General features: G+C 36.4%; 2 protein-coding genes across 5 annotated transcripts; both read left to right on the top strand.

Moving 5' to 3' along the window:
* The first annotated feature begins 590 nt into the window (after window positions 1-590).
* Window positions 591-8,175, top strand: LOC134838985 (b(0,+)-type amino acid transporter 1-like). 4 transcript variants are annotated; one of them, XM_063854361.1, is made up of 6 exons: window positions 591-936; window positions 1,115-1,215; window positions 1,296-1,382; window positions 4,806-5,241; window positions 6,396-6,611; window positions 6,946-8,175. In XM_063854361.1, exons 4-6 carry the CDS (start codon window positions 4,842-4,844, stop codon window positions 7,848-7,850), a joined length of 1,521 nt encoding a protein of 506 aa, XP_063710431.1. In that variant the 5' UTR covers window positions 591-936; window positions 1,115-1,215; window positions 1,296-1,382; window positions 4,806-4,841; the 3' UTR covers window positions 7,851-8,175. The 4 variants fall into 4 exon arrangements, with proteins under 4 accessions (XP_063710431.1, XP_063710428.1, XP_063710429.1 ...); XM_063854358.1 differs by lacking the exons at window positions 1,115-1,215; window positions 1,296-1,382 and adding an exon at window positions 3,918-3,937; XM_063854359.1 differs by lacking the exons at window positions 1,115-1,215; window positions 1,296-1,382 and adding an exon at window positions 3,922-3,937.
* A 2,757-nt stretch (window positions 8,176-10,932) lies between these two features.
* Window positions 10,933-18,678, top strand: LOC134838987 (b(0,+)-type amino acid transporter 1-like). Its single transcript, XM_063854362.1, has 5 exons — window positions 10,933-11,469; window positions 14,157-14,812; window positions 16,627-16,854; window positions 17,158-17,415; window positions 17,647-18,678. Exons 2-5 carry the CDS (start codon window positions 14,449-14,451, stop codon window positions 18,294-18,296), a joined length of 1,500 nt encoding a protein of 499 aa, XP_063710432.1. The 5' UTR covers window positions 10,933-11,469; window positions 14,157-14,448; the 3' UTR covers window positions 18,297-18,678.
* Window positions 18,679-23,100: the final 4,422 nt, after the last annotated feature.

A 23,100-nucleotide genomic window follows, 5' to 3' on the forward strand; every position in this document is an offset into this window, starting at 1 on the left:
TATTGTATTTCAGGAAAAGTCTTAAAATTCGTTCACAATTATTTGATTTTCCGCACTTTGACTTTTGATGTAATTTTAAGCTCAGCTCATTTCCTTTCGTATCGACTTCTAGTTTGTGGATTTTAATTTTTAGATTTCTCACCGGAATAAAAACTTTGCCTATTGATCCAGTGTTCTCATATTATAAAGTTAATGAGTTAATGTCATCAAAAAAGTGTCAGTTTTTTTCTGTTTCCTAGCGTTCATTGACTGACTCTTTTTCAATCGTCTGGGCCATTTTTAAGCTTAATGATCGAAGTGTTTGAATTAATGGTTTATCGAAGAACTGATTGATCAATTTTTCATTAATTTTTCTTTCTGATTTATTGCTTTCTACATTGTATACTGCGATATTGGTTAGCGGAATCTAACACGTCAGCCTCATCTGCGTTATGATGACAATTTTTTCCGATTTCGAAATTATTCAATATTTTGTGTAGTCATCTGGTTGACGAAGAGAGTATGATCACTTGAGGTGTTATAACATTAAAGGAAATGAAAACTGAATGGATGTTGATTTCACGTGGTCTTGTTTGCCTTCATGGTGTGACGTAAATGTGCATTCCATCTTGTTACCATTGCCCCGAGGCTTCCAGAGAAGAGCATAGAATAAGAAAAAAGCCACGGGACATTCTTAAAAAGGAAGTCTTGTGGCGGAGAGAACAACATAGTCTTTCATTTTCCCCTTTTTGTTTCGCTTCATTGTAAACTGAGCTGGAGCCTTTTATTTAATTATTGAGCATAATCAAATGCATTGTATTAGTCTTTTCCCTAATCGAGGGCTAATCAAATCAAACTTTTACTTTGGGAAGGATATTTGAAAATTATTTAAATACCAAATTACCTCAATTCCATTTATTGAATACCTCGGTTTTTGCCGCTCCCCGTCCACAAAAGGTGAGGAAATACTTCATTTTTTGTAACTTTAATCTCAAATGGTTTGCTTGTATCAATTTTTTGTATCTAAGATTTCTAGGGACTAAGTTTAGTTGAAAGTTGGTAACTTTTAGATTTCAGCTAGACCATGTCAGAGTTCTTACGTGGCAATAAGAAGGGTTAGCTTAGTCTATTTCAGGTTCATCGAGGCGAAGAGATTTCTGAAAGTTCCCCAGACTAGGGGCAATGCAGTTGACAGACGATTTTAAGAGGATTAGTTGTACCTTTTACCAATAAAAGGTGAAATATTTGGAGCCAAGAATCTCAAATGTGTTTCTAACTATCTCAAATGTATTTCTAGCTATGACTTTATTGTTAAGGGAAGGCGTAGCCTGTTTTCTGATTTTGACTACCTCAAGGAAGCCTGACAAGGTCAAGTGTGGAACCATATTGGAGCCCTTTGAGCCGTGAGTTAGATCCCAAAAATATTCAAAAATTTTCTCATTGTCAAAAAAACGTTTTCTCATTGCCTAGTTTTCCGATATTCAGTACAGTTTTCAAGAAATTTGGTTACACTGGCAATTCAATTTTGATTACAATCAATTGAATTCAACTGCAGATTAATTTTTCTCTTAATTACTGGTAGTCAAAAAATTCTGTGCTAATTACACAGCAACCGGCTACCCTTTTTGTTCCGACTTTCGTAGCAAAAGTAACGGAATATTTGTGCTCGGTGTGGGTTTTTTTTTCTTCAGACAAATTTCGACTTTTTAACTAGCCATTTTTGACGGAATTTTTTTCATATCATTCGAAAGGTATTGATGTCCTAAGCTTAAATTTGAAAAGATATTTCACCTGTGATTATTTTTCGTTAAGTTATGGGGTTTAAAGATTGCAATTTTGGCCAATTTGGGACAATTAACGCGCGATATATTTCGCGCTATTAACGCTTAAACGGAGATTTAATCCGTGTTAGAAATCGTTCCACATTGATTGAAAGATTATTTGCCATAATTGGTTTGTTAGATTGGAGCGAAATTTATCACTTTATACTTTGTATGGCATGTGGGGGGAGATGATTTTTACAATAAAACCTCAAATTAAAAACAAATTCATTTTATTGTTCCGACTTTCGTAACGAAAGTAACGGAATATTTGTGCTCGGGGTGGGTTTTTTTTCTTCAGACAAATTTCGACTTTTTAACTAGCCATTTTTGTCGGAGTTTTTTTAATATCATTCGAAAGCTATTGTTGTCCTGAACTGAAATTGAAAAGATATTTCACCTGTGATTATTTTTGGTAAAGTTATGGGGGTTTAAAGATTGCTTTTTTGGCCAATTCGGGACAATTAACGCGCGATATATTTCGCGCTATTAAAGCTTAAGCGGAGATTTAATCCGTGTTAGAAATCGTTCCTCATTGGTTGAAAGAAGCTGATTTGCCATAACTGGTTTGTTACTAGGAGCGAAATCTTTCACTTTGTACTTTGTATGGCATGTGGGGGGAGATGATTTTTCCAAAAAAACCTCAAATTAAAAACAAATTCATTTTATTGTTCCGACTTTCGTAACGAAAGTGACGGAATATTTGTGCTCGGGGTGGGTTTTTTTTCTTCAGACAAATTTCGACTTTTTAACTAGCCATTTTTGTCGGAGTTTTTTAATATCATTCGAAAGCTATTGTTGTCCTGAACTGAAGTTGAAAAGATATTTCACCTGTGATTATTTTTGGTAAAGTTATGGGGGTTTAAAGATTGCTTTTTTGGCCAATTCGGGACAATTAACGCGCGATATATTTCGCGCTATTAAAGCTTAAGCGGAGATTAAATCCGTGTTAGAAATCGTTCCTCATTGGTTGAAAGAAGCTTATTTGCCATAACTGGTTTGTTACTAGGAGCGAAATCTATCACTTTGTACTTTGTATGGCATGTGGGGGGAGATGATTTTTTTAAAAAACCTCAAATTAAAAATAAATTCATTTTATTGTTCCGGCTTTCGTGACGAAAGTAACGGAATATTTGTGCTCGGGTGGGTTTTTTTCTTCAGACAAGTTTCGACTTTTTAACTAGCTATTTTTGACGGCGTTTTTGAATATCATTCGAAAGCTATTGTTGTCCTGAACTGAAATTGAAAAGATATTTCACCTGTGATTATTTTTGGTAAAGTTATGGAGGTTTAAAGATTGCTTTTTGGCCAATTCGGGACAATTAACGCGCGATATATTTCGCGCTATTAACGCGTAAGCGAGATTAAACCCCCCTGAGAAATCGTTCCAAATTGGTTCAAGGAAGCTTATATGCCTAATTGATTGGTTAATAGGAGTAAAATCTACCACTTTGTACTTAATATGACGTGTGGGGGATGTTTTCACAAAAAATCTGAAATTTTTTAAAAATTTTTATTTATTTACATTTAAATTTTTCATGTTATCCTTGCTCCACAGATCTTTAAAGGCAGTCGGAACATTCAGGGCTTCACCCTGATATGAGCAGTCTTGTTATTTTTTATATTATATTTTTTTTCATGTTAATACTGCTCCATAGACCTTAAAAGGCAGTCGGAACATTCAGGGCTTCTAAATACTGACCAGTATGAATACGCGGCTGTCTAAATACTGGCTGCACTCCAGCCTAACACTACGGTGGGTATTCACGAGTACCAAAATGATAAATCAGTCCCATTTGTACCAAAATAAAAAATCAATCGCGTTAGTACCAAAAATATTCAATTGGCCTAAGACTATTAAGTACTGTTCTTCTGTTTGAACAGTAGGAAATTAATGTAATAATTCGTTGGCTCACAATTCGACCAATCAGAAATCGAGTTGAATTATTTTGGTACAAATGGGACCGATTTTTCATTTTGGTACAAATGACCGTTGGTACAAATGGGACGTCACCGTAACACTACTATTGTTTTTTTTTTCATATAATATTTATACATTGTCGTCTGTTTAAAGTTTTTTAAAATTCTTAATATTATACTCTCTCATTTTTCTTTCAGTTAGCTCGGTTTCTAGTAAGGTAAGAAGCACACAATTCGACCGTTTTTGTTTTCTTTTGAATGTTCATTAGCTCACACAGTTGTGTCCTGCCCTAATCAATATCAGTTCAGCCAAGTCCGCGCCAATATTTCATTTGAATTAAAATGTGATTATCAGCATTCCCAGGACATTGCACCCGCACTCTTACATAGCAAAATAAGACAGGCCCGAAAGTAGACGCCGTGAGCCAATCAGAATCAAGAAAAAAAGCATTTCGTGCGCTTGCTACTTAATCACGTCTCTACTTTTTGACCCGCGCTGCCACGCGCACGTCGTGCATGACAGCTCAGCACTAAGATTTCGGAAAACTTTTAGATTACCCATGCGCTGTTGTTTTAGAGCATTAAAGGGTGTTGTAACTTAATGTAACCCGATTTTTAAAACCCAATTTTGGAAGGCAAGGCTTTCATAATTTTTTACTAATTCTTGATATCATTTACAGAAGATCACAACCTAAATTTGTTTTTGAACTTTGAACCCTCTCTTATTTGTTCACGGCTTATACTTCTCCACGCTTAACCATTGCGCTGATTCCCAAATTAGGTCCACCAAAATGGCGGTATTATCTATCAGGTAGCCTTATCTTTGTTTGTTAGCGATCTTCTTTTCTGACTAACTTAGTCAATCAATCGGGGTCAAGCTTTAATATTTTCGGCCATCATTTCTTGAAGTGGAGATTAATAAGATCTTGTTTTCTTCTGTCACGATTTTCTTAATTGTTTGTATTTAATGAGATTCACTTTATCTAATCTAAAGTAAAATCTGTTTGATTGCTTTATGTGGAGCAGAAATTACTAAACTCGTTTTTAGCAGAAGTTTATCTTTAAAACTTCCTATTTCATTTTCAGACTTTTGGATTTTGTGTTTGACACTGCTTCTTAACTATGACCGAAGCTGCTATTAAGCCGAAACGGGTCGCTGAAGGTGACAATGAAAGTGGAAAAGTGAAACTGGAGCGAACAGTGGGCTTAGTGAGCGGGATTGGCCTGACGATGGGAACCATGATTGGATCTGGAATCTTCGCAACGGCTCCTGGTGTTGTAAAAGACAGCGGAAGTATCGGGCTCAGTTTGCTCATTTGGCTGCTATGTGGTGTGATTGCTCTTTTTGGCGCAATAAGCTACTGTGAATTGTGTACTATGATAACAAAATCAGGAGGCGAGTATCAGTATCTCTATGAGGCTTTCGGACCCATTCCGGCCTTCTTGTTTTGTTGGACTGCAGTCGTGGTTTTGCGACCAGCTACTGTTGCCGCAATTGCGTTGACGTTCTCTACATACTTGGGTTGGTAATTTTAACCGAATTTTTGCGCAGTAAAAGTTTGTACTAATTTCAATTTTTCATAGTGATAGAATAGTGTTTGAACAAAAATTATATAACGTGGTTTTGTTTTGGATTTCTCTTCTAATTGCGAGAGTCGACTGTTGTTATGTACCGTTTACTTAGCAACTGAGTAAATTGGCTAGCATTTAATGGCATTTTGCGGTAGCTGTATATGCCTTCGGAATCCGACGACATTTAGTTGTAGTATTGAAATATTTCCATGTTCCTACCATTTCATAAAGTGAAGGAAGGAACTATGCATAATTATGTGGTTTTTTTCCACCCGGTTGTGACTACCTCCAAGAATGATTTGAATTTCAGTTTAAAAAATCAAAAGTTTGTCTCAGTGTCTTGATAAATTGGTCCATATTGTGTTTGTCAGACCAACTTTCACGAAATATGTTCAATTTTGATGACGCACAGTTTACTTCTACTACAACTGTTTTTTTTTCAGATATGCTTATCTTACCTTTAGCTGGTTTAGCCTAATTTGATTGCTTTGTACTCAAAAGAAAAAATAACCAACAAGAAGAAAAGTAATTTTCTTCTTAACTTTGATTTTTCCCTTATTTTTAAATGTTTTTGACTTAATGATATTGCTAGATCATTCTGCAACCTGAACAGTAACCGCTTGTCCTTGTTACCCTTGCTATAGTCAAGGGCGTTGCAATTGGGTACTACAGTTGCGGGATATAGAAAATGAAACGAGGAAACTTGAATTTTCAAGCGATGGAATATGGACGTTTTTTCAATTTGCTGCCGTTTTTTCTGCCGTTACTAGAGATTCACGGTTGAGTTTTTGACATATGACAAATGAAACTGTTTTGAGAGTATAGCTGGATAAAAATCGTGAAAGTTTGTTTTCAAGGCGAATTCATTTAGTTAGAGGGCGTCAGAGAGGTGTTCTTAGTGCCAAAAAACCGTAAACAGCGGAAACCGTAAACAGAGTATTCTGATAAACAATTCATCCAACATATGTTATACTTTTAGCCGTGAATCTCTGGTAATTGTAGAGTACACAGCAGAAACGTGAAAAAACAGTTATTTTCATCGCCTGAAAACTAAAACTTGCTGTTTCTGTCCCGTGACTAGTTGAATTTCAAACGTGTTCACAGTCAAAGCTCTTCCCCTGGATGACTGTAACTTGGGAGAGTGGCCTTTGAAGCTGTTCGCAATAGCAGTCATCCTCACCATCGCATTCGTCAATGTCATGAGTTCCTCATGGGCCGCCAAGGTGCAGAACTTCTTCACTGGTGCCAAACTGCTAGCTATTGTGTTCATTGTCATCATTGGCTTCATCGAAATATTCTCCGGACATACTGACATTCTGGGTAAGTTGAATTGAAAAAAGTTTTTGGCAAACCAGCAAAATACCCAATATTTCTTACTAGTAGATATAACAAATTTGAAACTTCCCATTTTTCTGGTTCCAGTTGCATTTTGCTGGCGTTGGATAAGTTTGGGCAACCTTTTTTTGCTAGAGATAAAAATGAAACTAAAGTTCGCTGGAAATTCAAAAATTGAGTTTGACATAGATCCTCTTATAGTCTTATCACTGACTTGAAAAATTAATGCTAATGGCTTCCAACTAATTTTTTTTTACCAACTACTTTATTTTGCATTAAGCAATCTATCATCAGAATAGTAGCTGCTCGAATTTTTTAGCTACTGGATTCGAAGGCAGCGAGTACAACCCATTCAAGCTTGGAATTGCTTTCTACAGCGGCCTGTGGGCATACGACAGCTGGAACACCGCTACCTACATCACCGAAGAAATCAAGAACCCACAGAAAAACCTCCCGAGAGCTTTGTTGATTGGAATCCCTCTAGTCACCATTTGCTACCTTTTAACCAACATTGCATATTTCTCAGTGATCAGCAAAAGTGAGATCGTACACACCCAAGCAGTGGCTATTCTGCTAGGCGAAAAGACTATCCCGGAGTATTTCATTTGGGTGATCCCATTGGCTGTGTGCTTCTCGACCTTCGGCGCAACGAACGGATGCTTGTTTGCAGCTTCTCGACTCACCTTCGCAGCCGCGCGTGAAGGTCATCTGATGACTATTCTATCGTACTGCAACGTCACACGAAAAACACCCTCGGTCGCGATCTTTTTTCTAACCGGTCTTTCGTGTATCTACGTTCTACCCAGTGATTTCACAACTTTGGTCAACTATTTCAGTTTCTCTGCTTGGATCTTCTACGGTCTGACAGTCTTCAGTGTGCTCTTCATGCGGTTCACTCAGCCTGATAGACTTAGACCAATCAAGGTCCCGTTGATCATTCCGATAATCTTCGTTATCATTGCAGCGTATCTAGTCGTCGCGCCGATCATAAACAAACCAGAATGGCCCTACCTGTACGCAGCTATCTTCATCTTTTCGGGACTTCCAGTGTACTATCTGCCATTTGTTTATTTCAAGTTGCGTCAGCCGAAATTCTTGGAAAAGGTCATCACATTTCTGCAATATGTGCTCAATGTTTCTCCACCGGCAGACGCGACCGATGAGAATGAAATTGATGGAAATGCAGTGGAGATGGATGAGAAACCGAATGAGCAGGAAGCATAAAAATGCACTGCAATATATTTAAAAGAATTCTCCTCATTTTTATTTTTATCTACAATCTTCGTCTACTTTGCTTTGCTTATGATGGCTTTGAAAGATGATTGAATGTTTAGCAATGTTTTTGATATCGCGTTGTCGACCTCTTCTTTTGTATTATCCACAATGCTGAGCGCATTTTTGTAGTTTTGGTGTTATTGGTGGTTTATGAGTTTCTGTTATTCAGATATAAGATTTGTTTGAACCAGGACTATCTAAATTTTTAACGCATCTCTACAAGAAGTGCTTAGTGGTTTTCTTGCCACCTTTTCTAAAACTAATGTTTCTGTTAGCATCCATCTATTTGTGTGAGACTCCAGTTTGAGGGTAAATGTTATGAGTTCCAAAAGTAAAGGAGTTTTTTTCAAGTCGGAAGAGTGCGCCCATGTTGACCATGCGTCGTATTATTAATGCTACGTAAAAGTCATAGAACTTGCCGGCATGAAACAGTTAAAATAACGCATTTTCTTAATTGGTCGTAGTCGGACATGTGGTGTTTGCGTCTATTCATTGTTAAAACGAAACAAATGCTTTATGTTTTTTATAGAGGGTAATGTTAAACTGAAACCATCATTAGGAACAACGCTTTAGATCCTGTAAAATAAATGCAAGTCAGAATGCGTTATGGACGCAATGTTTTTTTTATATCGATCGCCATGTTAGAAATTCTTGTCAGCTAAGCTCTCTCAATTTTTTACCATAACTTTCTGAATCTGGAATACTGAAAAATTTTTCGATGACAAAAATTCAGACAAAATCGACTCAGTTCAACTTTAGACAGTACCGGCGTTTTTTTGCCTGAATGATTTCTGGAGCCTTTACGCTTCTAAGATGAGCGAACGGAAAGCAACAACCGTCTCCTGATTTGTTTTTCGTAAAATTGCCTCAATCATGCTTGAGAGCTACGCAAATTTGTTCTGAAAGGCTGTCCAAATGCGTTAGAGAAACTGAAATTAACTTAGAAGGTTATGAACTTCAGGACAAAATTAGAACTAAAGAGGGTTATGTTTTGCTTCACTTTGCCCTAAAGTTTTAACACGATCTTGGAATAAGATACCTCGCCTCGAAAAAATTCATCAGAAAAAAATTCATCGACAGAGTTACTGGGTGACACCCTTCGTCAACGTCAACATCCGCCACCGAAAAGCCGCGATAACTCAATACTAAGAAAAGTTTTACAAGCTGATCGTCAAGACAGCAATTGGGAAGATATTGGAGTCTAAGTTAGCAAGTTGGAGGTATTAAAGGTTGAGAGGAATTTTCCTCAAAAATTAGCTCTGAACTCAATGAAAAGTTTTCAAATTATTAAAAGTCATTCAGCCACAGTCAGCTTTTCAGAAAAGATTGTTGGGCGGCGCGACCATCTTAAGTTTGGTTAAGCCTTTCATGTTTCAATTACCAAAATTTGATGCCGAATCTAAACCTGGAACTGCTGTGCTTCGAAAAGTGATCGTTTAATTTACGATATAAAAACTGATGACGTCTACCGCGACTTAACGAAAACAAAGCCGAGTTCGATTTCAGTAATAACGATTAGGGCAGTTCCCTTGCAATACAATTAAAAGTTTGAGGACGAGTGACGGCAAGACGTTCAGAGAATTCATACACCTTAAACTGAACTTGGTGAGTGAAATTTCCTACTTAAGACCCCCTTCCACCGGTTTTATAAGAAAAAACCAACGCCACCACTATCTGGTCCCCACTTTATTACAATGAACTAGAGGCATGTAGCTGATTTATTCATTATTATACACTTGCATAAACGTTGAATTAACTGAAAGCTTTTGTATGCTTAGAACCTTGCTCTTTTCCAGATCATCATTACGTGTCTTTAAATGTTTTGGAGTCTTACAACATTGATCTTTGACGACAAAACAATAAATTTTTGGTTTCAACTCTCGCTTGCAAGTCAATTGGAAAAATATATTACATTTGTCTGTGTTTACGTAACGAACAAAATTTCAGCGGAAAACGGAGTGCACGGTGGTAATTAGTTCAATTTTTTAGGGACAAATTTGCTCACTGGGAAAGACAGAGATGAGAGCATACAATTACAATATAGTTTCAAACATTAATGGCATTAACTTTCTATGATTCGAGACGATTTCTTTTTTCGAATGGATATATTTAAGTAAAACCATCTTTACAAAATATACATTGGACCCCGAGTGGGCCAAAGCATACGATGACACTGATCATAGCTCACCCGAATTTTAATAACCGGTATCGGGATTTCTGCAGTGGGGCTCCTCAGAAAGAGAGCTACAAAAAGAAGCTTCTGAGCTTCGCCTATAATCAATCCTTACATTTTAAAGGAAGCTTCAGAAAAAAGACATTTTAAAACCTTGCATAGCAAACTAAATATAATTGAAAAAAATTTCGTAAATATTTACTATTCTTTTCAAAATTTTGGTTCAAGTTCGGTGTAGTTTCTCAATTTTACCAATAATAAACACTGATTTGGCATAAGTAGATTCAATCGATCAAGCTAGTTTAAAAAACCATTTAATATCAAACTTTTATTGGTTCCAATTTATTTCGGAAAGAACAGTTTATTTCGGTTTTGCAGTACGTGGGGACGTCCACATTGAGACCGACTCCTAATGATCCGGTACAGGATACAGTAGTAGTACTATTATACTTGTAAAAATTCGACCACCTTTAAAAAGCGTAAGAAGAAACAACATCAGCTGCAGTTTGTTATTGAATCTATCTAGGAATGAGTGAAAGCGATGGTTTAAAAGTTGATGGAACATATCACTGCATCAAATCCTATGGTGTGTCACCTAAAGCTCTGTGTCACTCTAAAAAAATGCGATTTAATTGAAATATTTAACTTTGTTTTCCCATTCTGGTATGTGCTTTGAGGTCTTTGTAAATTGATTTCTTTGTTCTTCTATTTCTGCCATGCTTCTTATAGCAATAGAATTGTCGCAAAAAATTTTTTTTACGCTGATGCAAATGACTACTGAATTGACTATCCAGAAAAGCCACTTTATACGAACATTAATGTTTGTTAGCTCCACGCATATGTTATTTTAAATTTGTTTTACAACTAGTGTTGTAGCCAGTTGAGCAAGTTTTTATCGTTGGCATTATAAAAAAAATGAAACTCAAACTGATTCAAGTGTTTTTTTTTTTTCAAATTCCGCCTTTCTTTTAAGCATTGTTAGTTTAAGATAATATTCACGGTCGCCATGTTTTCTCGCTAGTTTCGAATTGAATGATCTGTCGTGAAATTTAATTAAATTTATCGTCATCAAAGGAAAATCGAGTCAATCAAACACCCGCGTTCTATCAGATATGGATTAAACTGTGTTATGTTTACAAATGGAGCTAAGATAGTCAGTATCTTCTTCAGCTTCGCTGCGCTTTAGAATGAGATATTTATTACATTTACTGAGATCGAACTGGATTAGTGTGATAGTTTGGAACACATCTTAGTTAGCCGCTCTGCCATTGATCATAGGCGTTGATTTATAATTTAATTGCATACAAGTTGATTCATTTTTATTTGACATAATTTATTACGCTTTCTCTCAGATTCGACTGCTCTATTATATTAGTCATATTGGGGTTTCTTACGGTAAGGTGGGTGACTTGAATCACTAACTGGACATCTCAGCTCGACAGACTTTTAGATGTTAAGGTGTCATGTTACAGTGCGCGGGGATCAATTTTTTTTGCCAAGAATTTGAACTCATGGTTTTGCTTGATGTTGGGTCGCACGGGTTGGATCAATATTTTCTGGTGATTTTTAGATTGATCTAAATTTTATCTAAAAATTGGCTGACGATGCAGAAACTTTTTTTTGTCTCTTGTTTTTTGCAGACCCCCTGAAGCGCCACTGAAATAAAAGCCAATCTGAAGAAAAAACTTCTGCCAAATCTTGAAAGCAAGCTTTAACAGAAAATTGCTAGTGGTTGGGTGGATAGTCGAGTGAGGCAACGTAAGCATTTTCCTTTCAATTTTAACTATGAGGGCATCCCATCTTAGTTGAGCAACAAGCGCGCTTTACATAATTTTTTTATCTAATCCTTGTTTTTGGTGTCGCTTTCGAAATTTGGATTTATTGAACTACCTCCCCCCCCCCCCCTCTCATGTAGCATTCTGCCTGCGATTTTGATGTCTCTAATTCTACTTTATACTCGTCATTCACGTGAAGAGTTAAGATTCTAATTTTGCTTATGACTTGGGGTGTTAGGTTAAATGGATATCGGAAGGGAATTTTTGTTAATAAATGAGACGTCAATTTAAGCAAGAATAGTTAAACAATAATTTGATAGTTAAAGCTAATAGTAATTAAAATAATAATAATAAATTCGTTTACGAATCAGGCACAACAGAATTTATTTAATACAAATGCACAATTTTGGTAGGGCCGATTCGAATGGTGACCGTAAGGCTGCAAGCCTGGTTGCAGGTGCCATTTGAGATCAACTTGGAAGCTCAGAATCCATATTTTTTGTTTCTATCCGATTGAAACCTAAAATTTCGCATCAACTGTCCGTATTTGTTGATGTAGATCTAATTCAGAAAGACCAAGAAGTTTTATTCATGATTTTTTAATGAAACAAACTAGTTACTCGTCAAAAAAAGTTAACCCAGTTTTTACCAAAAAATTTTTGCACAGAAATCAGTATCATGTAGATAAAGGTCTCTGAGTTTATGAATAAAACTCTAATTTAGTGGCTGGTCATTGCGTTATCTTTGACAAAATCTCGTAGTCTAGTTTGCCAATCTTATTGAAAAGAAGTCTAAATCGCAAACTACTTTTTTTAACTTAAATTTATTTCTCACAGATCGAGTTTGTAATGTTCTAATCCGTGTGTCATTTAAAAGATGTTAATGATTTCATAACATCAAAAGAAATAAGTAAGCATCTTTACTTGCATGTTCTTTTCTTATTACTTTTGTTAGTTTTTTTAAGACTTCGTATGTATGTAGCTCATATATCGAATGAACTCTGTGTTTCGTCTCGTCGATCTTACTTAATCGAACTTTTTTCCTGTTGATTATTCTTATTAAAAAAAATATTGTTGTTTCTGTTGTTTATCTAGATATTTTTTTGAGGTGCATTCATAAATCAGTGGTCCATATTAATGAATTGGTTGTATGTAGCTTTTATACACTCTCATGAGTTGTTCACCCGATAACATATTTCTAATTTGGTAGGGAAACGAAATGAGTTTTGCGCATCTATTTTTCATATTTCGAGTGAAACTCAAGTTGCTATTAATTTGAATTCCTAAATATCTTACCTCGTTTTCTGTTTTTAAGACATTCCCTCAAAACTTTATCAATGGTGTTAATTTCTTTGAACTGAACAAAATTTTTTGGGTTTTGTCTTGGCTCATCGTTAATTTATTTGCTGCCATCCATGTTTCTATGTTATTCAAATCCAGATCATATTTTTCTTCCGAAATTTCGCCATATATATTAGTATCATCTGCAAAAAGAACCGCGTTATTTTTGGAATCTCGAAGAGATCGTTGATGTGAAGTAGAAATAGACGTGGACCCAGAATTTATCCCTGAGGAACCTCGCATTTTATTTTATGTTGAGTACTCTTTGTTTGATTTATTTGAACAAATTGGTAACGGTTCTTGATAAATGATTTAAGCATCGAAAATGTTTTTCCTCTCAACCCGTACATTGAGCATTTTCGAAGCAGGATTTCATGGTTCTCAGTATCAAAAGCCTTCGATAAATCAATGAGGGTGCAAAAACTATTTTTCTTATTTGACAAAAAGTTTTCAAACGTTTTCTACTTTGGTTTGATTAGTAGTCACTTAAGTACCCTCTCCCCGCCCTAAAAGACCATCTGAGTTTTCAGTGAAAATAAAATCTGTCCATCAATAACTGCTCTGGTAGTGCATCAACTTGCCATTCTTGTTCATACGAGCCCTGAAAAAATGGTAAAGAAACTGATAAAGAACTGTAGGATACGTTCTAAATTCCCTGCCTAAAAACAGGCAAAAGTGACAAAAGAAGAACGGAATTTCTTCACAAAACTCAGTTTGCGTGCCGTCTTTTTTAATGATTAATTTTGTGCGACTATCTTTGTCATGGTTCATCGTAAGTGTATACTGAGAAGGAAAACTAATGAGCATGAAAGATGTTTTTTTTCGGAAAAACATATCTGGGTCAAATTGCTCTTCTGCAGTCTTTTTCAGCATTAAAATTACAGTTTGATTTGTTGGCTATCTAAGTCTTCGACTATTTGAATTTGCATTCTTATATTGCTGTATTGATTAATCATTTTACTTTCAGAAAATGTGCAGCAAAACTTCAGCTTCAAACATGATTGTCTTTTTCTCGACTTACTGATCATCAAAGTGACATTGACTTACCATTTCGATTGTATCAAAACGTGTTCAAGTTTTCATTTTGTACGGGATTTAACTGAGAATTTAAAGTTATCAAGTACCAACTTTGAGTAAGTTGCAGTTTTTTTTGCGATCTGCAGTTATAGAGAAGCCCTTTACTGTTGCGATATTGGCGATTACTATTGCTGTCAAGTTATAGTGATTGACCGTAGCTGTGGAAAAAAGAAAGATATAAAATGGCATCAGGTCAAGGCAACGAAGTGAAACTGGAGCGAAGCGTCGGGTTGATCAGCGGAATCGGCTTGACTATGGGAACCATGATCGGATCGGGGATCTTCGCCTCAGCTCCCGGAGTCGTGCAGTACAGCGGCAGTGTGGGCATGAGTCTAATCGTGTGGTTCATCTCAGGTCTCATAGCTCTTCTCGGGGCTATTAGTTACTGTGAATTGTGCACTATGATCACAAAATCAGGAGGGGAGTATCAGTATCTGAATCAAGCGTACGGACCAATTCCTGCTTTCTTGTTCTCGTGGACCGCCGTTATCATCTTGAGGCCAGCACAAGCTGCGGCTATTTCTCTTACATTTGCATCGTATCTAGGTGAGTTTTTCTTTTTTATCATGATAATTTATTGTATTCAAATTCTATAACCTTGGGAGAGAACTTGTCACATTGATAACATTTAGTTACGACATTGAGATCGTCCGGTGGTAAGAAGCATCTCGTTTTCCTAAAATTCTTCCTTCGAACTAAATGTCTGTTCTATAAAGCATAATCTTACCACAAGGCATATAAAAAACATATTAAATCGCGAATCGTGCAATTTCTCGTTTTGATCGAGAGATTCACAGGTTTGATTTTTTTGCTTTTTTTAGTATAATCATTACAGTGCTATCCAGTTTGAGAGAGAACACCTATTTAAGAGAGAACGGTTATTATTGCACTTCATAGGTGCAATTTCAGTTATCTTAAGCTTGTCATAGCTGCAGCTAAGTGCAAAAGTCGAGCATCAGCAGTGGAAATTTAAGTGGAAAAGCAAGAGTTCTCTTGGTAATCTTCGATGCTTTAGTTCTGAAAAAAACTTTACAGAGCTATTACCTTTTTACAATCAACATATTTATCAGCAAAAACAAGAAAGGAAGCTGTATAACCCGCTTGAATAGGGCGGATTAGCGAATCTGCTCATTGGCGACGAGACCGTACGAAATAAGATTTGAGCTAATAAATCAAATTTTGGGATATTACTAACAATTCAAAATACATAAACCGGTGATATATTACAATAGGTGATAGGTTCAATTTGAATTGCTGGATCGCTTTTTGTTATACTTCGCACATTGTTTATGATTTGTTTCGAAAGCTAAGTTTTTTTGGCAAAAAAAATGTGTTTTCTCGCCGAAGCCTAAAACTTTTCAATAGCGGACCAACTCAGCTTGACGTAGCTGAGATTTTACTTTCTTTTTGATTCAACCAATCATATGACTTTATATCAGAGGGAGGGAACAGCTTATACCTGCTTCATTGTGTATACCAAGACATTGAAGTTGAACATCTTTTATTTAAGAAGAAAAGTCTTGCAAGTGTCAATATAACTTCAATAGGTTTTTGGCTTGTGCCTGCAGCGAGTATTCAATTCTAGAATTACAAAACAAGACCTCTAAAACGTTGTATTGCAATATTCACAATTTTTTTACTCGTTGAGTTTGTACAATGAGCCCCGATCCGGTCTCAATCTGTCTAAACCAGAGTCACAAGGCTCACCCAACTGCTGCTTCTTAATGTGGATCAATTTTACAAGCTGCTGTAAAAATTTCGATAATTCGATATAAAATTGCATTACATAAAAAGGGGATAAACCCCGCGTAGATTAAATCAAACATTTAAAACAATCTTTGTTGGTTTAAATCAGTTTTTTGGCGGTTTATTAATTTCCATTTCATTTTTCATTCCACTAAGTTGCTTATTGCAAGCAGCAAAGTGTAAATTTTGAATTTTTGAATAGCCTTTCATCTGGCAGTGTAATGCATTTACAAAAACTATCTTCGTAGTAGTATAATTGAATGAAAATGAAATGACTATTTTATGCATAATAGTTCTCAAATTTAATACATGCACTACACTCAAAATTACCACATATTGTAACGTATCACCCCTGAACCTTGTGATAAGCCCTGAATTTTGGTGAGGTATGGCAAGGTATTGCCCAAAAATTTGTCATCCCCAGTAGCGGATTTGAAGGAGGACGTTCCTGCTTGGGGACTCCCCCCATTTATAAAAAGGCTGCTTTTTGTACTATTTTTGGCATCAATTTTTGGTGGATCAGCCGTTGGGTTTTTTTGAGCACCTTCGACGCTAATATATACTTATTTTGAGGAGAGGGAGAGAGAGAGAGAGGGTGAGTTTCTTCTGTTTAGTGCGGGCAGTCACAGATGCGATGGGGGTGGAGGAGGGCTGTGACATGGTGTGGGCTGAGAAGTGCTTTGCCCTGGCGATCATTCTCATAGTGGCATTTGTGAATGTGATGAGTGCCAAGTGGGGAGCATATCTGCAGAACGTATGTCTGGCTGCCAAATTGTTTGCCATTGCCTTCATTGTGGTCATCGGCTTGATAGAGCTGGCAACTGGAACTACGGAACATCTCAGTGAGAAGATTCTTTTTAAAATAAAAAAATATCTGTCGAGGTTAATACCACTTATATGCGCTGCAATGGGGAATATCAGCTGAAAAACGTTCCGATGGAGACCTTTTAGTATTTGAACCCGTTTGATGTTATTTTGAAAGAAACATTATATCTTTCCATGAAAATTTCTCGTTAATTAAGCTCAACTTGGAAGCTTTCGTCTATTTTATTTAGCAAAACTTTTTAAAATCTTATATGTATCCCGCAAACAGAACAGGATACTTCTATGAAAGAGATGAAAGCATAAAATTTGTCGTGACTTAGGCAAGGGTTTCGAGAACAGTGAGACGAACCCATTCACGATCAGTCTGGCTTTCTACAATGCCCTGTGGGCCTATGACTGCTGGAACACTGCTGTCTACGGGGCCGAGGAGATGAAGGACCCTCAGAAGAACCTTCCCAGGGCTCTGTTGATCGGAATCCCTCTAGTCATGGTGTGCTACCTGCTAACTAATCTGGCTTACTTCACTGTGTTGAATACAAATGAACTGACCAGTTCTCTAGCTGTCGCTATTCTGCTTGGCAAGTGCATCATACAGACATTTTATTCGCAAAATTATTACTGACAAGTCTTTCTGTAGTTACCGACTTCGTTTTTGTTGAAATTATTACAGGAACAGGTCGTGTTATCAAAATAAATTTTGCCCGAAATTTGGGTTTTTCTTTTTCTAAATATTTTTTTAGGTTCCAATATTGCTTGCATTTCGGTGTGTCTGATTTGTGGTGTCATTTTAAAAAGTTTAGCTTTTACAGGTGAGAAGACGATTCCCAAGTGGATCCAGTGGATAATCCCAGTGTGCGTCTGTTTCTCAACCCTCGGAGCCACAAACGGAACAATGTTCGGAGCTGCACGACTCACGTTCGCCGCCGCCAGAGAGGGACACCTGATGACCACTCTCTCGTTCTGCGACGTCAACAAAAAGACACCCTCAACTGCTCTGTACTTTCTAACTTTCCTCTCTTGTGTCTATGTCATACCTGGTGATTTCTCCGCGCTGCTTAACTATTTTAGTTTCGCAGCCTGGCTCTTCTACGGTTTAACAGTGTTTGGAGTTATTCTAATGCGATTCACGCAGCCAGACGCGGAACGGCCGATCAAAGTGCCGATAGTCATCCCAGCTATATTTGTGCTCATTGCAGCGTACTTGGTTGTAGCGCCCCTAGTTAATAACTTCGAGTGGGCTTACGTTGGGGCCGCAGGGTTCATTCTGTTGGGTCTGGTTGTGTACTACCTACCTGTAGTGTACTGTGGATACAATTGCTCATTCATGACGCCGTTAGTGAAGTTTTTCCAGTATCTGTTCATGGTTGCGCCTTCTACGTACAACGAAGTCGAAGATAAGACGTTGGAATTAGATGATGGCAAAGGAAAATCGTCGGAAAAGCCCGAAGCAGAAGCCTAAGATACGCAAAAAAATGGTTTGGATCAAGTTTTACCAGTCATCAAGCAATTAGATAATCCTCTGATTGAAAAATGTTTGTAATCTTACAAAATAACTCATTTTCGTATAAGCTTTTGTTCATCTTGCAAAGCAAGTTTCGAGGCAGTAAAAATATAAATACTGATATAATTATTTGATAGTATATGGCCTAATGGTTTCATTGAGAGATTAAAATTGATTAGTAGGCATGTTTTGACTTGAATGGTTGATGTTACAAATTGTTCAGAAAGCCATCATTTTGGTTTTTGCTATGCCTGCACTGGTCACCAAGTGATCAGGTTATCAAAAAGTGCCTTTTTAAAATTGGTTGTTATCAGATGTTGCGAAACAAGCGAACATTCATTGTTCTACATTTTGAATCTATGAATAAATTATGAAAAGATATTGTTTAAAAAGTTAGATGTTCGCTTGTATATAAATATTTCAATTATAAACACTTGCGGTTATAAATATTTTTCAACAAATACTTGTGTTTGTCTTTGCTATGAATTCATTATTATTATGATTTGTTATTGACGCTGGAGTAAGTTTCGGTACTGCATAACTAACATTCAGTGTTGGAAAAGTAGTGTATTATTTCCAGAAAAAAATGGTTTGTAAGTTTTAAACGTGTTCAAAGCACCATATAGTCTCAAAACACTGTTTTAGAACTTAATAACAGTTTCAAACGGTAAAAACTGGAAGTACGAAAAAAAATACATTTCCTTTCGTTAAGCGCTCGTAGGCAGAAGGCTAGCTTCCCCATATTCTCCGGTGCTAGTCTATTGAGCAATTCTGAATGCGCAAAGCTCATCGAACTGTGCAACGAAGGTGCAATGCTGATCAGAGCCTTTATAAGATGCCTCCATAAGCTGTTAAACACCCCCTTGTTTAAAACTTGCCAGCATTCCTCGTCTGCTTCAACTTTGGATCTGCATAACATTAAATTCGTGTTAAATTCGGTAAATCTACGAATAGTCATATAGCGGTCTCAGGCGGAGTGGTACCTGCTGTTGAAGAGTTTCGATTAGTTCCCATTTTACATAGAGCTCATGGCCACGTGGCTCTTGGATGAGTGGTCCAGGGTGCAGTTTTGAAGTTTCTTCAAGGCTTGAATGTATTTTCTTGTATCTTGTTGCCATTTTAGCTTTCCTTTTTGCTGGTCTGGCCGAAGCGCAGGTTCGCTTGTGTGTTCATTGTTCCGACCACTCACTTTATTGACGGGAAGGAACTGGATTAGCTAGTGTTTATTTTCGCCCTAATTTTGGTACCTCAAGGAAAGCTCCCGGGGATCAAGAGTGGTGCCACATTAAAGCCTTATTGGTCGCTTATTCCAATTGCAAAAAAAGTTGTCACATTGTCGATAAAATGTCTGAAAGTTTCCAATTTTCTGACTAAATGGCTCAAAATTTACAATTGAATTGGTGAGAATACTTTGTAAATGAGCTCTCAAAATAATTTTACTGCGGATTGCTCATTAGTTAATCTATCATGTTGTCTCATGAAGGTAATTCAATAGCCCTGTACTAGAAAAAGGACAACAGGAAAATAAGTAATGCAGTTTGCATGTATTTGCGGTTGAGTAGAAGCATTATGTAAGCTGAATTGTGGATTGGTTCACAACATTAGGTAAACTGTGAATTATGTACCTCAATATTTTTTCAAAAGCTCTCAAAATTAGACTTTTGTGAACTCTCAAAATTAGACTTTCGAGGTAGAAATATTCAATTCGATTTTCTGCAATGTCTTGTAATGGTACATTTGACTTGTTTTTGAACACTTTAGTAGTAGATGCTAATGGAGTATTTTTGACTAATGGGTTCATTTAAATCCAAACACTGGGATCATTGGTTTTTGTTCCGACCATTCGAAAAATGAGGTACTACAAATAATCATCGGACTGGGATGAGTGATATATCATATTCAAGCCTTTTCAGTCGGGAGTCGAACTACACTAAAAAAGTATCAAAAAATTACCACTGTCGAGACAAACCGGTTAAAAATTTTATTTCTGGCTAAAAAATCTTTCGAAAAAATTTGAAATTTTTAGTGCATAAATTGAAAAAAAATTATCTTTTTTGTTTGCTTATTGCTTTGAAGACGGTTGTAGTATTTTGTGCCTAATTCGCTAAAATTATACGCTTTTGTATAGCTCTATTGTCACACGGCGTGCAAGAAAAGACACTAACTTCCCAGAAAAAACAAAATTCCCAGAATGTGGTCGGAACATTCTGTGCTACTTGCACAGCAACCAACTATACTTGTTTTTCTTTTTTTTTTGTTTTCCACGCAAAATCAGATAACACAAATAATTGTCGCAACAGGCCGAGTGATATACCAAATTGAAGCCCTTTCAGTCGTGGTTCGAACGACATTAAAAAAATTTCAAAAAGTTTGCAATACCCAGACGTTTTGAGCGAATAGAGCGAGCGAGCGAGCAAGCTTATTTATGCTCAATTTAAGCCCTGAAAACTTATTTTTAAGCAATTAAAATTAGTTTTTGGAGTTTGTAGTTCCCTTTTGTGAACCAAGAACTTCAAAACATTTCTGCAAAAAATTGATTTTTTGTTTTGCTAGTCATTTTTCTGCAAAAATTTCAGTCCAATTTGCTTATGGTCTTATGACCGTCGAATATGACTAAATTATAATTTTATGTCCGATTTTTTTTAGCTCATCACGAAGAACACATTAAAGGAATTTGAAAAAATATATAGTTTTTGTAGTTTTTTATAGAGTTTTGTTGGAACATTCTGTGCTACTTGTACAGTAACCGGCTATCCTTGTTATAAATGCGTTTGTCAATCTTAGTTCTAATTTTGCTTCAACGCGTGGCTAATTTCAAGTTTTTGTGGATGTATTTCTATATAAATTGCTCCGCTTCGCTTCTTTATAATGACTCTCTGAAAAAACTTTCATTTTTCATTTTTTATAAATTTAATTGACTCCTTGAGATAGTTTTTTATCTGCGATAATTATTCGGAAAAGTTTTGGGAATTTGAATTTTTTAACAGCTACTCGCATCTCAATTTTAAGGTAGACCACAAACGCTTTAAGGTAGATCACAAAGAGTAGTAATGCTTATTGAGTAGGATGACTTGGAGTGGAATGAAAATACGGCCAGAGAAATTGAAAATAAAAGTTATCGACCGATGTTACGAAATTAAAAACGTGAACAACCGGTGGAAGGCCAACAAACTGGAAATAAGATTACCATTCGATAATAAGGTTAGCCGAAATTTTATATTGTTATGCAACATAACAACAGAGTGACGCTGTTGTTATGTAATTTTGATGAAATTTTGGCTCCAAGATATGTTGGTTTGTTGAACATCCGTCGAGTATTTTAAAGGGTGCTTATTTGTGATGTTTTGTATGGTATTTGTTATTGATGGTTGATGCTTAATTTATTCTTGAAGGCGCAGAAGATTTGGCACATTTTCTCATTTAAAATGTTGACTCGCTGTCGAAAACTTTCTAACGAAAATTTATTTTTTGTGGTTTGAAAAGAGCGTAGTAAAAATGAATAAGATCGACCCTATAAATTTTTGACAAAACTGTGTTAATGTTATGTCAAAACTTAGCATGTCACGATACTATAATTAGTTTTCACTTATAATGTCAGAATTATGTTCGGTCAGCACAGTAAATTTTTTTTTTTTGAAAATTAGATTACCAATTACGCCCGCAAAATTCTTTTCTTGGTTCCTCAACAAAACGTTTTTAGTACAAGCATTTATTTTTATTATGGTTAAATTTTTATTACAAATGATCTGTGCTAACTAAAATTTCTCAAGTTAAAAAATTAGAAATCATACTGAGCTGACTAGACTGTAACAAACTATCTACCTGTTCGGTAGCTATTCTTACATAATTCAAATGATCCTAATTTAGATTAATTGACCGGGCAAAACCATTATTCGAACTCCAAAGGCAAACTTGATTGCAGGTAGTGATGCGGTGTTGATTCATTAGCTGTTTGTTAATGAGGTAGTTCCTGACCGTTGCATCTACCGGGTAACATATGGCTAAATAGCATGAGTTTTCGTAAACAACAGATCAATCTTGCAATGAACGGTTATTTTTCTCATACATAGGCAGATGATGTTAATTCTCGTTTAGCGTCTAATTTTTGATCCAAGTTCAAGACACTCGAATTGGTTATTAAAAGAAATCGCTGTTATTAAAAGAAATCGCAGGTACCGCTTGATCCAGACCGTACATGACTTGGTATCTTGCTACTGCACACGCGTGGATCGCATTGGTTGGTAAGGAATTGCGAAGGAGGGAAGGGGAGGGGAGTCGAAATATGGCGCCATACGGGGATGGTTATGGGGTTTGGAACTACAGGGTTCGTTTGTTGAGATTTTTACCACAACGTAGGCTCATGTCGCCATTTGGCACTGAATTTCAGATGAGCGGTAAGGTTAGTGCTGCAATATTACTTATATCAGACAGAAGACTAGGTTAGAGTAATAGAAATGCATCATCAGAGAATAAATGAACTCTTAAATATACAAATGAAATCTGAAATAGTTACATAAGAACACAAAACCAATTTATCAACAGGTTATTTCGAGGCTCGGGAGCATTTTAGCGCAATTTTATAAATTGGCCAGGAGGCAGGATGAGGCTAAGTGATTTTGGATTGGGAAGGGATGAAACGATCGTGGCTTGTCTTTTTGGGAAAAGCTGACTTTAGTTGATAGATGTTTGAGATCCAGATGTGAGAAATTACTGCCCAGTAGATTTACAATTTTTATATTCGGTTTACTGTTACTAAAGATCT

This window comes from Symsagittifera roscoffensis, chromosome 2 (assembly GCF_963678635.1).
Source record: "Symsagittifera roscoffensis chromosome 2, txSymRosc1.1, whole genome shotgun sequence".
NCBI lineage: Eukaryota > Metazoa > Xenacoelomorpha > Acoela > Convolutidae > Symsagittifera > Symsagittifera roscoffensis.